Genomic DNA, 16,596 nt, shown 5'->3' with positions numbered 1-16,596 from the left:
GAAAACTGAGTAGCTTGCACCCTGATGCACTGTCTACCAAGGCGTCTATACTCGGCAAAGGATAAGAATCCTTTGGACAGACCTTGTTCAGGTCTGTGAAGTCAACACCCATCCGCCATTTTCCGCTACTCTTCTTAACCAGAACGACATTGGCGAGCCATTCTGGATATTGGATCTCCCTGATGTGGCCTGCTGCAAGGAGTTTCTGCATTTCATCCTTGATCGCCTGCCTTTTCTCCTCGTTGAACTTTCTCCTTCTCTGGCGGATGGGCCTGACTTGGGGGTCCATTGCTAAGCGATGGCACAAGAAATTGGGGTCGATTCCCGGCATATCTGAAGCAGACCACGCAAATGCATCCAGGTGTCTGCTGATTACTTTGGCGATCTGATCTTCCGTCTCGCTGTCTAGGGTTTTCCCTAGTTTAAACGTCTTGCCGCTGATCTTCTTCTCGAGCCATTCCTCCACTGGCTGAGGCTTCTTTTCGCTGGCGACCAGCGCTCTCGCAATACCTGCTTCCCTGGCGGTCTCCGAGCAGTTTCTTTCTCCCTCCACCCGGATGGCGCTCTCGGACCTCGCCTCCATATCCTCCATTGGAAAATCGCCCCCGGCGGCCACTTCCAAAGTCGTATCTGAAACTCGCCGGATTTCCCGTGTAGGCTCCACACTAGGGGGCGGTGTCGTGGTTATGTGACATACAGACCTCTTGTTCTTGAGGCTGTTTTCGTAGCACTTCTTCGCCTCTTTCTGGTCAGAACAGATGGTGATGATCAAACCTTCCATGGAGGGCAGCTTGACCTTCATGTGTCTTGTTGAAGGCACAACCCTGTCCTGTTGAGTGTTGGCCTTCCCAACAGTATGTTGTACGCCGATGGAGCGTTCACTACGAGATACCTGATTTTCTCTGTTCGTGAAGCCAAACCATCTGTGAACGTCGTCCTTAACTCAACATATCCTCTTACCTCCACTTGATCGCCGACGAAACCATACAAACAACCCCCATATGGCCTCAGTTGATCGGGGGACAGCTGTAACTTTTCAAAAGATGGCCAAAACATTACATCTACCGAACTTCCTTGGTCGACCAGCACCCGGTGGACAGTCCTTCCTGCTGTGACAAGCGAGATCACAATAGGGTCGTTGTCGTGAGGCATAACGTCTCTAAGGTCTCCTTTGGTGAACGTGATGTCCACATCGGGTGAGTGATCTTCAAAAATTTCCACTGACATCACCGACCTCACGTACTTCTTGCGCTGCGATGCAGTACACCCCCCCTGAGAATCCACCAGCTATGGTGTGGATCTCACCGTGAATGGGCACCTCGTGCTATTGTCCTTCATTCGCCGGTTGGGAACTTGTTGATTGGCCCGCTTGTTTCTCCAGCAAGTAATCCTTCAAGAACCCACATTTGACCAACTCGGCGAGTTAGTACCCCAAAGCCAAACACGAGTTAAGAGAATGGCCAAAACTCTTGTGGAACTTGCACCACGCGTCTGGTTTGGGTCCCAACACCTTGTCTGTTGTTTTCTCAGGCACTTTGACCCTGGCAGCGATATTTGGGATGGCGATCAGGTCATCCAATCCCATTACGAATTCATACCTTGGCGGGCGATTAACCTCTTTGGGCTTTCCCGGACCCTTGCCCTTACCTTTCTTCGGGTCGTAAGGATGGCGCATCCTCTGATCCCTCTTTCCCGCCGCTGCCTCCATCACCCTCTGCGGCTGGACCCTTGCTTGGGCGCACGGTTTAGCTGGGGCCACGTTTCCCCTTTTCTCGGAGACTTCGCTTTGGGCGGCTATGTGGGCCACAACACGTCGCCGGATTTCAGCAAACGTGGCGGGATGACTCCTGATAAGCGACTCGCTAAAGGGCCCAGGTAACACACCCTTTTTGAAAGCGTGTACAAACATTTCTTCGTCTTTACCTGGCAAGCGGACTATTTGAGCTCCGAATTTGTTCAGGAAATCCTTCAAGGACTCCCCTTGGTACTGCCTTACGTCAAACAGGTCGTAAGACACCAATGGTGGTGCCTTGTTCACTATATACTGCTCAACAAACATCTTGGAAAACTGTTGAAACGTGGTGATGTGGCCAGTAGGTATACTGACGAACCAGTCCAACGCTGTTCCACTAAGAGTGCTCATCCTTTCTCAGCAAACTTAGCAGCTCAAAGAAACTTTTATACGACCCCACGGTGGGCGCCAGATGATCCTACCGGTTGACTTGGCGCTAGAACGTTGCCTCGTCACGAACCTCCTCACCAGCTTGACTCCACGTGCCCTTCAAGTCCACTCCACAAAAAGCCTCTCTTAGAACCTGAAAAGCACAAGGTGGCGCCTCTGCGGCCGGTGGCGCTCCGACGCTCAAGTCAGGGACAAGAACACCCAAAAACTGAGAGAAAACTATACTCTGCAGAACCGTACTAAAGGCACACAACCCTAGCAATAAGCCGTAATGAAAACGTACCTCTGCAAATTCTGTTAAGTTTACCTTTATAGCTAGGTTTCTTCTCTCTGCAGGCCATTATGCTTTTGGACGCGTGACTCGCATCCAGCCCTGCACGTGTCGCCATCTGGGCTGGGATAGCAGGTAGCGCCCAGCCCTACACGTGTCATCATCTGAGCTAGGATAACTCGAGCGTCATTTCTCTATTGCATCCAACCCTACACGTGTCACCATTTGGGTTGGGGTAACAGGTAGCATCCAACCCTACACGTGTCGTCATCTGGGTTGAGGTTAACTTGAGCGTTATTTCTGCGTAGTAACCAGTCGCGCGGCGAAGTCTCCTACTCAGGGAGTAATCTAGCATGCATTACACTCTGGAAAACCACTGGACAAGGCGAGTATCGGATGCAACAAAGTGCACCATCTCTGTGATACCGTTTGTCGCAAGTGCTACCTTCCTCACTGCTACGCCGTGCATGTTCTGGATGAGGGAACCTCGCCACCAACGAATGTTCACGTCTGGGAATCCCGTCGCCGGTGGGCAAGCTGTTCCCTCCAACCAACTCGACCTCCGCGCCCCATGCTGGCGCAGTAATCATCTTAATGGACTCCCCCGTTTGAACTTACTCTTTGAGTTTCCAGCAGCCCAGACCACCCGATCTTCCATCGTCCAACGCGTCGATGTCATACAATCCCGACGACAACCGATCATGTACATTATAGCACGCCGCTTCCCCGAGCGGCGACTATACTAGCTTTTGAACCGCTCGCCTTCCTCTAGCCCACGTGTTCTGCTAAACATACCCCACATAGTCACGTGCTAGGCACGTCATCACACCCGATGACCTGGTCGTTACATTTGTTATGATATACACTAATTAAATAGAGATAAAAGTGTTGAACCAAGTGGTGTTCATGTTTTGAAGAATCCAAGTCCTTTGAAGGATGTTGAAGCCTCTGCTATGCTTGATGTTGTTGTGCTGGTTTAAGCTTTGTTCTGGGGTAGTTTATATGTTTTAATCCACCCTGTGATTAAATCTAAAGCATTAACATTCTCAATCTTTGTGAAAGTAAAATGTTTTTCAAACTAAGTTAAAACAACCGATTGTTTTGTCGAAACAACCGATTGTTTACACTTAGGTGTTTTGAGAAAAAGATTGAAAACTGTTTTGAATGGTTGAACTGTTAAAATACCAAAACAACCGATTGATTCGAGGAAACATCCGATTGTTTGTTTTGGGACCATAACAAAAAAACTGTTTTCTCTTTGACTGAGCTTTAAATGTTTTAACTGCTTACGCTCTAGTCATTAAATTCTTTGTCCAATCTTTTAATGCAATTTAAGAGTTTGTTAAGATTTGATAACAAACTACATCTTTGAATAAATTCAGAAAAGCAGATTTGACAATTAAGAATCTTTGACAAAGTTTTTCCTAAGAGTTTTTCAAAGTGCTGAGATTGCTAAGAGTTTGTGATTGATCAAAGTGTTGGAATAGGATTCTGCTTGTATTGATTTCAGATTATCTTCTGTAACAAGTGTAATCCTTGTACTCTGTTGAACATTTCGTTTCTGTGTTTGCTGAGACTGGCTGTGTGTTCTTGAGGTGTTCAAGATCAGCAATCTTAGTGTTGGCCAAGGAGAGTGTGTTTCTTGAGGTGTTCAAGGTCATTCTCTTGGTTGTGGTGTAAGTGATCAAGGTGTGGTTGCTTAGTGGATTTCCTCAGGGTTTCTGAGAAGACTGGATGTAGCTCTGGTTTGGAGTGAACCAGTATAAACAACTGTGTACAATCTCTCTATCTCTAACTCTTTAATTTCAGTTTATTTGTTGTTTGCTGGTATAAACAACCGATTGTTTCTACGAAACAACCGATTGTTTTTCTGGTACTACAGCTTTTGCTTGCTATTTTGGCTAACTGAATTGTTGAATCAATTGGTTTCTAAGATAAATTCATTCTAGTTTTGAAAAGTTTGCGAAAACCCTTTTTAAACAATTCACCCCCCTCTAGTTTAAAGCCATCTTTTCTAACAGTTGTATCTCCTATTGCTACTATTGATGTCATTGTTAAGAAAGTTAATAAAGATTTATATGTTTTTTCTAACCCTATTCATGATATAGGAACTAGGTCCGGATCTCAGGATGATATTTTTTATGATATGCCCTCGTTATAGAGAGTTCATGAGAAGAATTGCTACAAGAAAATGACTCCTTGTCTATTGCTGACAAACAATTTCATTCTAAACCTTTCTCTAATGATTTGACCTTGTAAAATTGTTTTGAATCCCTTATAGGTTTGGAGAATGTAGTGATACTGATGTGAATCCAAAATACATGAAGATGAGTAAGGATGCCAACTATGAAGGGTCATTTCACTAAGCAAAAGAAGACCTCATCACTAGAAGGAATGGACAAGGTCCAGAACATTTGAAGTTCTTCCTATTAGTCTTCTTAAACTGAGGCCCAAGCCCAAGCCCAATTTGAGGCCCAAGTCCAACCCATGATTTCATCATCCATCATGCCTCAGAAGATAATAAGAGCAAGGGCACAATCATTAGTATATGAGCATCAATTGATGTCTCGTTTTGTAATTTCTTTTTTGAGTAGTTTTTAGTAGAACATAAAAGGATAGTGTAGATATAGATATAAGGAGTGTCAATGTACAAAGATAAGTCACACCTTCCATGTGACATAAAAAGAAGGTGTAGGTGTAGTTTTAGGAGCTGCCAAAGAAAGAAACCAAGTCACACCTCCCATGTGACTTGTTTTTGGTGGCAAATTCAAATGAGTTTCATTTCAATTTTCCCACCTAAATTTCAGCCCTCTCACACTATAAATAGAGGTACTATGCTCATGTAAATTCAGAATTGAAATTTTAAGAAAGGTTACTCTACTCAAATTGAGAGAGAATTGTGTGAGACTTGTTCTCCTTCATCTTGTCTCATCTTGTGAGTGTTTGGGAAGCTTCAAGTGGTGGCATTCATGCACTTATCTTGGAACAATCACCTCCAAGTGGTGTGTTCTTCCCTTCCATGACTACAACCACATAAGTTCCTTCTTGCTTCATCTCCATTTTCATTTCCACACATTATTCTACAATTTTATTCGGTCATTTGTGTTTGTTATTCATTTCTATTCGGTAGTTTTTGTTCTTGTTCAATTCAATCGGTTCAAATGTGTTTAGTTGCTGTTTTAATCAACTAAATATCTTGTTCTTGCTTTCCTTTAAGTTTCCGCATCATATCTTGTTCTATTGTTGTTGTTTTGTGTGTTTTGTCTATTCAATTGTTGTGTAAGGAGTTGGCACTCATGTTCATGAGTTTGGTTCATCATTTGGAAGGCATTGAACTCCACTGATGTTTCCTTAAGCCTCCTTACTTTGTTCTTAAAGTGTCACAATTTAAAGGATCTCCTAATCAACTCACATCATGTGGTATCTAGAGTTATGGTTGTGTGCAAAATTTGTTTTGAGTTGATTGGCACTTTAATTCTGTTTTTGTGTTAGCTATTCTGTTTTTTCTTGAATTGAGTCTTTCTTGCTGTTTTCTTTGGTACAAATTCATTGTGTTTGATTCAATTTTTTTTTTGAATCCATATATGTTTTGTCATGTCATGTTTTTCCTATAATGTCATCACTTCTATGTAGTACTTTTCTTGCTAATTTTTGGTTGCTTGATTTTTACTTGAGTGCAGTTTTCTATTTCTGTTTTTGATCCTTTGGTGCATTTTATTTTTAGATTTCAGTTCATGCTTATGTATTAGATCTATACAAGTTCATATACATCAATTCTATTGTGTCTTTGAAGTCTCTTAATTTTGTTTTTTAATTCCAGCATAGGTTTTCTCTGTTTTCCAGTTTTTTGTGCTGACTGAAATTGTTTATGAAAATTAATTCTGTTTGAGAAAATTTCTGAAACTCTGGATTTGAGTAGTTTGAAGTGCTATAAAAAAAAGTGGAAAAAACAGTGTATCAAAATTCCAAATACAAAAAAAATGATAAATCAAATAAGTAAGAGTGCAAAATTATGACTCTGTAAAACAGTGAGTGGCAATGATTTTAAAAGATTTATCACAATTAATTGGCACACTGTTTTTGTGTGATTCCAGTGCCTAATTTGAGATTAGGTCTTGAACATTCAGTGGTTTAAATTTCAACTTCCAGTTTGCATTATTCAGTTTAGCATAGATCTTTAAAGTCACGCACATTTTATACAAAAATTCTAGTAGTACTGTTTTTTGGTTTTCTTCATCTTATTCTAGTACTATTCTTTAGGTTCCCTTTGTGTGCTATCTTTTCATTGAGTTCCTTATTTTCTTGATTGTCATTTTCATTTCATATTCCTTTCCAAGTTTTGTCATCTCTTTTACTTCTATTTTGGTTTAGCTATTTCTTGTTTACACCTTTTCTTACTTGTCTTTTCTTGTTTCCTCAAGTTTTGTGGTGATTTGCTCTTTGAATAAGTGTAGTTTGCTTTGACATCTTTCACTTGAGGCTCATCCAATCCACAAGAGAGGTTTGCTTAAGGAAAGAAAAATTTTCTTGGAGTTGTTTGAGTGTTCAGCAAGCATCTTTTTCTTCTAACAAGTTTTTCTTTAATAGTTTGTTCTTTGTGTTTTGTGTTTGTTTGTTGTGATGACTAATATGACAAGTGTTGCATCTTCCAAAGCTAAATCCTATCACAAAGCTCACCTTTTGGGAGAACTTGTGGAGGTCAAGAAGCAAATTGTCCAAAAAGATGAGAAAATAAGCCAACTTGCACAAAGATTGCAAAAACCAGAAGAAGCTCAAGCAAGGCAAAATCAACAAAATGGGGACAAATGGAGTTTGCACAATTTTTCCAAAAGGCACCATCAACATCAACCACAACAACAACATTCTTTTAATTTTGTAAAGTTGCCTAGTTTTCATGGGTCTAATGATCCTTCTTTGTATTTAGATTGGGAAGCTAAGGTTGAACATTTTTTTCATGTGTATAAGGTCACCGAGGACCAAAAGGTTAGGCTAGCTTCCTTAGCTTTCTTAGACTATGCCAACCAATGGTGGCATAAAATTGTAATGGACATTGGGCTAAACAAGAGACCAACCGTGGTTTCTTGGTATGATTTAAAAGTATGTATGCGCACGAGGTTTGTTCCTCCTCCTTATAGGAAGGAACACTTGTTGAAGTTCCAAAGGCTTCATCAAGGACATAGGACGGTAGATGAATACTTTCAAGATTTAGAAACTACTTTGACTAAAATGAATATGCATGATAATGAAGAGTCAAAGATACAAAGGTTTGTAAGTGGTTTAAGAAGAGATTTTAAAGATTTTGTAGAATTACATGAGTACTCTTCTTTAAAGAAAGTGGTTCACCTAGCCATCAAGGTAGAATCACACCTTTTGAAAAAAACAACTTTAAAAAATACTCATGATGATGGTTTCTACAAATCTTCTTGGAAGGATACAAACGAAAATTTTACCAAAAATACTCCTTCCACTTTTTTCAAAACACACCACTTCTTCCCAAAAAGTTTCTACACTAAATCCTTATACCCCTAAGTCACCCACCAAAACTTCAAAAACCAAATGTTTTAAATTTTTAAGTTTTGGGCACATAACTGCCACATGTCCAACTAAACAAACCATAATGTTACAAGTGGTTAATCAATATACCAACTTAAAATACAAACCAAAAGTGACAATGAAAGAGTAAAAGAAGGCCAAGATACCATGAGTCTTATCCCTTCACTTCCAAGGTGTTTTCTTTCCTTATCTTTTTCATTACTTAAACATTCTAAATACTTGACATTTTTGCTTAAAAAGTTTAGGGATGCTCTTCCAACACCTCCTAAAGGTTCCCACCTTCTAAGAGGCTTTTTCACAAAACATTTCATCCCCAAATATTCTTTACAAACATGTCATGTAGCTAGAATTCTTACATATCATCTCCCTGCACTTAATGAATCTAAGTCAAGTTTGCCTTTCTCTTCTTCCACTGTTTTACTTGATAGCAAACTACCTTTGTTATATGCAGGAGTTCTAAATTTGAGGTCGAATTTCTCCAACTTGGAGGGCATGATGAGAATCCAAAATACATAAAGATGACCAAGGATGCCAACTATGAAGGGTCATCTCACCAAGGAAAAGAATACCTCATCACTAGGAGGAATGGACAAGGTCCAGAACATTTGAAGAGTCCTTGCTTTTCTAGGATCTTCATCTATAGGTGTTATTTTGGTTATTTTGTTTGCTCCATAGTTTCTCTTTGGGGTTCGTTCTTAAAATGTTTTAAAATTCTATGTTCTTATTCGTCTAGATTTGATGTTATGTATGGGTTTTGGTGTAGTCCCCCACACTTTTTCATGTAACAACAACAAAGAAAATTCACAAAGTTATTATTTCAATCCCAACATTAGTGCTATATTGTTACTTCCTAACTTCAGTGATTTATCTTAACTTCACCTTTCGATGGATAATTATACTTTAATATCATTAATTCCCTGTGGATACGACAACCCTCAAATGTACTATAGTTGACTCGATCTGTTTGCCGAGTAAAAATAATGGGGACTTAACTGAACTGAATTTGATTTAACTTAGCCCACCACCACTAAACTCTTCTAGACATCCTCCTAAGTGTTGGTCTAACCTCATTAAGAATTCAAACACCAAACTTCATCTCTCATACATGTCTCTTCAATTTCTTCTCCATGCATTATGGTATTCTTCCATCTCCATTTAAGAAAATTAAATTCAAAACATCTTGAAGAAGGTACTAGCCACATGCAATTGAAGATAAATACCATCACTTGTGGTATAGGTCAGATTGGTCGAGTCACAATCGAAGAGATTGATTGCTAATGGACAATTGCTAAGGAGAAGATTGTTGAGGTGACATCATCTGTCCTATAACAGAGGTTAGGTAGGCCAAGTCACAATCAAATTATGTGTTTGGGTTGTTATGCTCTTATGTAGAAAGATTTGTGCCTTAGCTATAAACTATAGTTTTTCACCTAATCGTAAGCGCTCGATCCAACATAACAATCACCACTCATGTAGCTAACAAGATCTGGTATAGGAGATTCAGTGAAATGCCCCCACTCTGTGATTGTTGGACAAAGTTTTGTACATTATAAACCTTGACCCGATCCTCTCGCTTTCTCATTATGGCAAATTCTTCATGCGCCTCCATACCCTCCCTGCACCTTCATTTTTTTTCAATTCCGATAATACCCTTTTGAGTATAGTGGAGAGTGTGGTGTTTTCTTCTTCATTTTCAAGTGGTGGTGGTGGCTGATGGTGAACATTGGTGGTTGAAGTAAGTTTTTTAGTGTTTTTACTTGTAATGACTGTGTTTTTGTTCGCTTATTTTTTATAGATTTTTTTGGAAGCCACAAAACCAAAAAAAAAAAAACATGATGTGCAAAAATAGAGTGCACTAAAAAAAATCATCTCACATTGGAGAACGTAAAATACAAAGAATCTTCTCATTAACCCTCTTACGCATGCTCAAATGATGGAACTACTCAAACGGTGTGACAAGATAATAATGGAAGTGTTGCGGCTGGAAGAGAGATATGAAGGTGCGAAGATGCAATTCAAATTATTTAAAAATGTGAGATTATGTTTCATTTAGAGTTATTTAAAACTTTTAAAAATATTAAAACCGAACTTTTATAATTAATAAGGAGGTACATGGAAAAGATAAGGAGTTTGATGAAAATTTTGTCCTTTTATTCACTTTCTCTCTCTAAAAATAAAAAATTCACTTTTTGTTTCCACTCAAAATTCCAAAAACCTTCGTAGGTCTTATTCCTTTTCCTAAAATCTAAATCCCACCAGCCCCATTTGTAGTTTCAAGCCAAAGACCCGAACTTTTCAACTTATGCAAAGACTTGAACCAAGTGAGGAAACAAAACGCGTTCGGTTTGTCCAACTCTTTTATGCTTTATGCAGTTTTATTTATATAGAATCTGTTCCATAAAGGAAGGAGGAGGAAATAGAGGAAACAAATGTTGTTCTGTAACTGGTTCTTCTATCACTAATAGAGTTCTTTTTTAAGTAATGGCGAGCACAATTGCAGTGTGTATTAAAATCTTGATTTTGCTGGTTTAAAAATTTTGCAGGTTTGCTGCATAATCTGGTTATGTAATGGCAGTGGGTACTTCACTAAAAAAGCTTAAGAATAATTTTTTAGCTTTAAGTATAGTTTTACCTACAATGCTGATAAAAAAAAAAGTTTTACATACCATGTATTCTGAACTTTTAAATTTTGTGGAATTTTTATTTGGGAAAATCCTAAATTCTCTCATTTTATTTTATACCTTCTTAAAAATATCAAAGTTGGGGGCACACAAGATTGGAGGTTACTTAGGATAAAAAGGTAACTCAAGTTAGGGGGCACATGAGATTGGAGGTTACTGACAAAGCTATAACCACAATGGAAATGGTTAAGGCACGACATATTCGAAGGGAATAATGGAAATGGGTAGGGCACATCACATTTAAAGGAAAGAGTTAGTGATTAGAGTACCAAAAATTACATACAGGTATTTGTAAATAATTAATAGTTATTTTTCTCACATCTGTATGTAACACATGAATTGATTATTCATGGATGTAATCAACCTTATCCATGAACTGAACCCTTCAAAAATATTTTTGCTCTAACATGCCAAAAAAATTTATTGGTAAAAATAAATAAATTAATAAAAGTATTTAAAAGATATCCTAACTCTTATAAACAAAAAAACAATCATAACATCTTCTAACATTACAAAAATCTCACAAAAATACTGCATAATTATATTACCATCAACACAGCTTACAGCTTAGAGTCAGGACCAAACAAAAAACCAAGATTCAGTACTGTAATTCTAAATTATGGATCACAGCTGCAGCAATTGTGCTTTCTGCAGCACCAACACTAACATGCCAAAATGACATACAAATTATGTTTACAAAAAGTAATTACAGAAAATTTGCATACAAACTCCAATTTGTAGATACACATTTTTAGGTCATGCTCAAATTATCTATGAATTTCAATCTGTACCTAAATATCGAAACGTAATTAACCAATTTCTTGTGTTATCCAATGTATGAAACTTAAAGTCTAACCTAGACGTCATTCGAGTTCATTATACTTGAGATTGGATTATAAAATCTTTTTTTAGCATGTACTATATGCTAACATTTATGTAATGTAGCACATGAATTGTGAGATAACAATTTTTACTACATTCATCAGTTGAGTGAGTTTATGAGTGTGAATATATGTTGGTGTAAAGGTTATGTTAATGCATATGAATATTCAATTCTAAAAATTTCTTTATTTTTTAATTTAGAAAAGTGATATATATGTATTTTTTTACCCTTTTTTTCACATTTTATTAATATTTAAGAAAATGCTTTTGACTGTTGTTTGATATAATTAACTCCAATGTAGTGCTTATAATTGTTATGGAGGGTGCATGGTAACCACTTATTCAATCACTATCGCAATATCCTAATTTTGTATGACTTTATAAATGCAATATTATCTTAAATATGTTTTTGATTTCTAAAATAAAATTATCTAATTTGTATTCTAATAAAACTTGAATCATCATTGTTATTTTTTTTAAAAAAAAAGAGGTTTTAGTATTTTTTTTTATTTTTCATCTTTCCAATATTTGAAACAACTAATTTAAAACTTTGATATTCGTTTCAGAATAGATTAATAATATATACTTTACATGTCTTAAATTTATTATTGAGAGCGTTCCTTATTGATATTATATAACATTAGTAAACATTACTTAAAATAATTATTTTTTTATTTAACATAAGGTAACAAATAAACAAATTTAGAAGAATGGGGTATTCATTAAATTGGATTATCCGATGAGTCAACTCAATTTAATTTAATTATTAGGTCGAGTTGAATTTTATTTATGAATAAACCTGATTCAATTTAAACTAAGCCACTCTTATATGAATTGGATGATGAGTTTAATATGGGTGAATTGAGAACTCACACTCAATCACAACTAACATATCATTATACAAATCTAAAATTCTTGCACACCAACAAATTACTTTCTTCCATTTTGGAGGGGCGATATCAAACCTACATTCTCATCTGTGTTGTTTACTTTCGCTATTTATCTCTGTTGTACCTCCGCCACATTTGAACCTTAACATTAGACAAATAAACATACATATTCTTGCGGGTGCGTCTTCTTTACATCAATCCTAACATTTGCACCTTTATCGTTCTCTTCCACCATCCATTTGCCTATGTTATTTGTCTCTCCACCTTTCACCTTTGTTATTTACCTTTGTATCATTTGTCTCTATCGTTCACCTATGTCGCCTCTTTTCCAAAATAATCTTGTCTTCAAACTTTTTTTCAAATGAAATCTTTTGCATTTTAACTTTTATTATTTTAAATAACTACATTAACTTTCTTCTTTCGTCACCCTTATCAATCAGTTTCTTGCTTATACTTTTTTTTCACTTGATTTTGTAAATCAAGTGGACACGGTGGGTGGGTGGTGATAGTATTTGTACCGCCCTGGTAGTCGGAAGTGATGACGTGACAGCAAGCTATTATGAAGGCGTGTTGAGCGGGGCCCATGGCTGGCAGAAGGGAATGAAGTCGGAGGGCTCGAGCGGTCGCCAAGTATTAAGTTGGCGTGCTCCGATCTCTATTGTACCTAAACCGGCGGTCATCGAGTTTGAGATGAAGTCGCCAGATGCGAACCCAGACGACCTGATGGTTAGAGATTGCCGAGAGAAGGACATCGCCTCGCCGAAGGATCAGGGAAGCTTGTTCTAGGCCCTCGAAGCAAAGGATAAAGTTGTCAGATAGTCATTTCGTAGCTAACCAGAGGATGAGGTCGGGAGACAGCTTACTTGAACATACACGGTGAAGCAGGTAGAGCAGATCATGAAGGCGGCCGGCGAAACCACAGGGAAGGTGTATATGAAGGCACCCGAACTCGCCACTCAGAAGAGATCACGCTCCAAGGCAGCTTTGCGCTCCATGCGTAAGTAACTTAGCCAAAAGCCTGAAGAGTAAGAAGTGGCGCCCAAGTCAAGGATGCTCCAGATGGTGACACGTGTACAGCTGGATGCGAGCCACGTGTCCAGATGTGTAACTGTCAGGAGAGAGAAAGTGCCCAGGTATATAAGAGTTTCCAACGAACTTTGAGGTACGCACGTTCAGACTACTTCTTTACCCTTGCGAGTTTTGAGTACGCTGAGAGAGAACTTTGCACGGTTCCTTAGAGTTCTTGAGTTTTCTCTTAGTAATTGGTGGTTCAGTCGCTGACTTGGGCGTTGGAGCGTGATCGGCCGCAGCGGCGCCGTTCTGTCTTTTGCAGGTTCTTGAGGTGGATCGCGGTGAAGGACGGAGGCTAACACGACGCAGAAGTCGATCCAGGTTTGACGAGGCAAGGCTCCAGCGTTTTGGTCAACAGGCAGGATCATCAGGCGCCCACCGTGGGGCCATGTAAAACCTGTTCCCAGCGTGAGTTCTTGGAAGTTTCTGTGTGGTTGTGTGCTGGTGCAACCATTTTTCGCCGTTCATCTAAGCTTTGTTCGGCAGTTTCGTGTTTTCCATCGTTCGTTTGAGTTCTTGTTCGGTGAGGTGAAGTTTTTTGCTGCTTACGCAAGTTTTAATCGGTGAGATCTGAGTTTCGCCGCTTCGTTTGGATGTTCATGGAAGAAACGGTGGTTTGTGGTGGAGTCGTGAGTTTCTGCGAAGGATTGATGTTGAGGTCGTGTTCTTGAAGTTCTTCAGAGTTTTGCGAAGTTCTGACCGATTGTTCGCTGAATCGATCGTCGCTGAGGAAGGTGTTGTTTGTCGCTCTTTGTGATCTGTCAAGTTTTCATGAGAAAGATGAGAAGCAACCGTTCAAGTCCAGTTGCGCCCGTTGCTGCTGAAGGCGCCATGACTATGGCACAGATGGTTGAAATCATGCGTTCGCTGCAGGCGAATGTGGAAGCCTCGCGCATAGAGCAGGCAAGAATGCACGAGGACCTGGTCGCCTCTCAGGCCAGGAATGAAGAGCTTAGCAGAGTGACTGAGGAATTGTGCCAAGCTCTTCAGGAGCAGCGAGGGCGTCCAGTCTCGCGTTTTCCCTATGCCTTTCGCTCAGGCGATTACAGACACGCCAATCCCTGCGAGTGTGGTACCCGTGAAGGCTGTTTTTACCGGCGTGGAGGATCCTGAGGCACATCTCACCACGTTCCACACGCAGATGATGCTGTCAGGAGGATTGGATGCTGTGTATTGCAAGATGTTTGTGAGCACATTCCAGTGGACGGCGCTGGAATGGTTTGTGAGCCTGCCTACAGGTCACATAACCAACTTCAAACAGTTTTCGAAGATCTTCGTCGAGCAGTACATAGTGAACAAGGCGCCGCCTAGGGTGTCTTATGATCTGTTCGACATAAGGCAGTACCAGGGAGAGTCCCTCAGGGACTACTTGAATCGTGTTGGGGCGCAGATGGTCCGCTCGCCGGCCAAGGACGAAGAGATGCTGGTATACGCATTCAAGAAGGGCGTGCTGCCGGGACCCTTCTGCGAGGCGTTGATTAGGGCTCACCCCGCCACGTTTGCTGAGGTTAGGCGACTTGCGGTGGCCCACATCGCCGATGAAAGTGAGGTCGCCGAGAAGAGGGGAAGCGTGGCCCCCGCTAGGCCACGCGCCCAGACCAGGATCCAGCCACAGAGGGTGCTGGAGACAGCGGCGGCCAAGAGGGATAAGAGGACTCGCCATCCTTATGATCCAAGGAAGAACAAGGGCAGGGGCCCAGGGCGCCCTCAGCCGGCACGTCGGGAGTACAATCGCCCGCCGAAGCATAAGTTTGTCATGGGGTTGGCGGACCTGATCGCCATTCCCAATATATCAGCTAGGCTGAAGGCGCCCGAGAAGGTGGGCGACAAGGTGTTGGGACCAAAGCCGGACGCCTGATGCGAATTCCACCAGGGCTTTGGCCACACCGTGGACTCGTGTTTGGCTTTAGGGTACCAGCTCGACGACCTGGTCTAGAGCGGGTTCCTGAATGATTACTTGCTGGATAGAAGGACCGGGGGCGCGTCGAGCTCCCAGCCAGCAGGTGGTGAGGCTCAGCAGCACGAGATGCCTACCCACGGAGAGATCCACACCATTGCAGGAGGTTTCTCGGGTGGTGGATGCACCGCATCACAGAGGAAGAAGTATGCGAGGTCTGTGATGACGGTGGACATGTTCGAAGACCACTCACCAGACGTGGACATCACGTTCACAAGGGCCGATCTCAGGGACGTTGTGCCTCATGACAACGATCCAATAGTCATCTCGTTTGTTACGGCGGGAAGGAAGGTCCACAGAGTACTGGTGGACCAAGGAAGCTCGGTAGATGTAATGTTCTGGCCGACTTTCACACAGTTGCAGTTGCCCCTTGACCAGCTGAGGCCCTATGGAGGGTGCTTGTATGGCTTCGCTGGCGATCAGGTGGAGGTTAGGGGGTATATAGAGTTGAGAACTACCTTCACGGATGAGGCGGGTTCAAGAACAGAGAAAATCAAGTACCTCGTCGTGAACGCTCCCTCGGCATACAACATTCTGTTGGGAAGACCAACACTCAACAGGATAGGAGCTGTGCCTTCCACCAGGCACATGAAGGTGAAGTTGCCATCGATGGAAAGGGTGGTGATCACCATCAAATCTGACCAGAAAGAAGCGAAGAAGTGCTATGAGAATAGCCTGAAGAACAAGAGGTCAGTGAGTTACATCACAACGACGCCGCCTCCCGGCGTGAAGCCCAAGCCAACAGAGTGGCGGGTTGGTGGTGCAGCGATGGAGGTGGCCGCTGGGGAAGACGTCGCCATGATGGATGCTGAGGCTGAGGGAGAGAACGCCGAGCGGGAAGAAGAGGCGAGGAATCGCCCTAAGGAAGCGAGGGAGCTGGGAATCGCCAGGGCGGTGATCGCCAGGGAAGCTAGACCCAAACCCGTCGAGGAATGGCTCGAAAGGGAGATCGGGGGAAAGGTCTTCAAGGTGGGAAGATCCTTGGAGGCTGAGCTCCAAGAACAGATTACCAAGGTGATAGAGCGGCATCTGGATGCTTTCGCATGGTCTGCTTCAGACATGCCGGGAATGGACCCCGACTTCTTGTGCCATCATCTAGCAATGGACAA

The 16,596-nt window shown here is 41.2% G+C and overlaps 1 protein-coding gene across 1 annotated transcript; it reads right to left on the bottom strand.

Moving 5' to 3' along the window:
• Window positions 1-1,423: 1,423 nt before the first annotated feature.
• LOC137838657 (uncharacterized) lies at window positions 1,424-2,143 on the bottom strand. The gene has a single exon (XM_068647890.1). It carries the CDS (start codon window positions 2,141-2,143, stop codon window positions 1,424-1,426), a length of 720 nt encoding a protein of 239 aa, XP_068503991.1.
• Between the last annotated feature and the right edge of the window lie 14,453 nt (window positions 2,144-16,596).

This window comes from Phaseolus vulgaris, chromosome 4 (genome assembly GCF_000499845.2).
Source record: "Phaseolus vulgaris cultivar G19833 chromosome 4, P. vulgaris v2.0, whole genome shotgun sequence".
NCBI lineage: Eukaryota > Viridiplantae > Streptophyta > Magnoliopsida > Fabales > Fabaceae > Phaseolus > Phaseolus vulgaris.
The sequence above is the reverse complement of the archived record's forward strand: the minus strand, read 5'-3'. Positions and strand labels throughout refer to the sequence as shown.

Excerpts from the sequence above, each read along its gene's own strand:
- LOC137838657 (XM_068647890.1), bottom strand. The coding sequence starts at position 2,143 with ATGAGCACTCTTAGTGGAACAGCGTTGGACTGGTTCGTCAGTATACCT.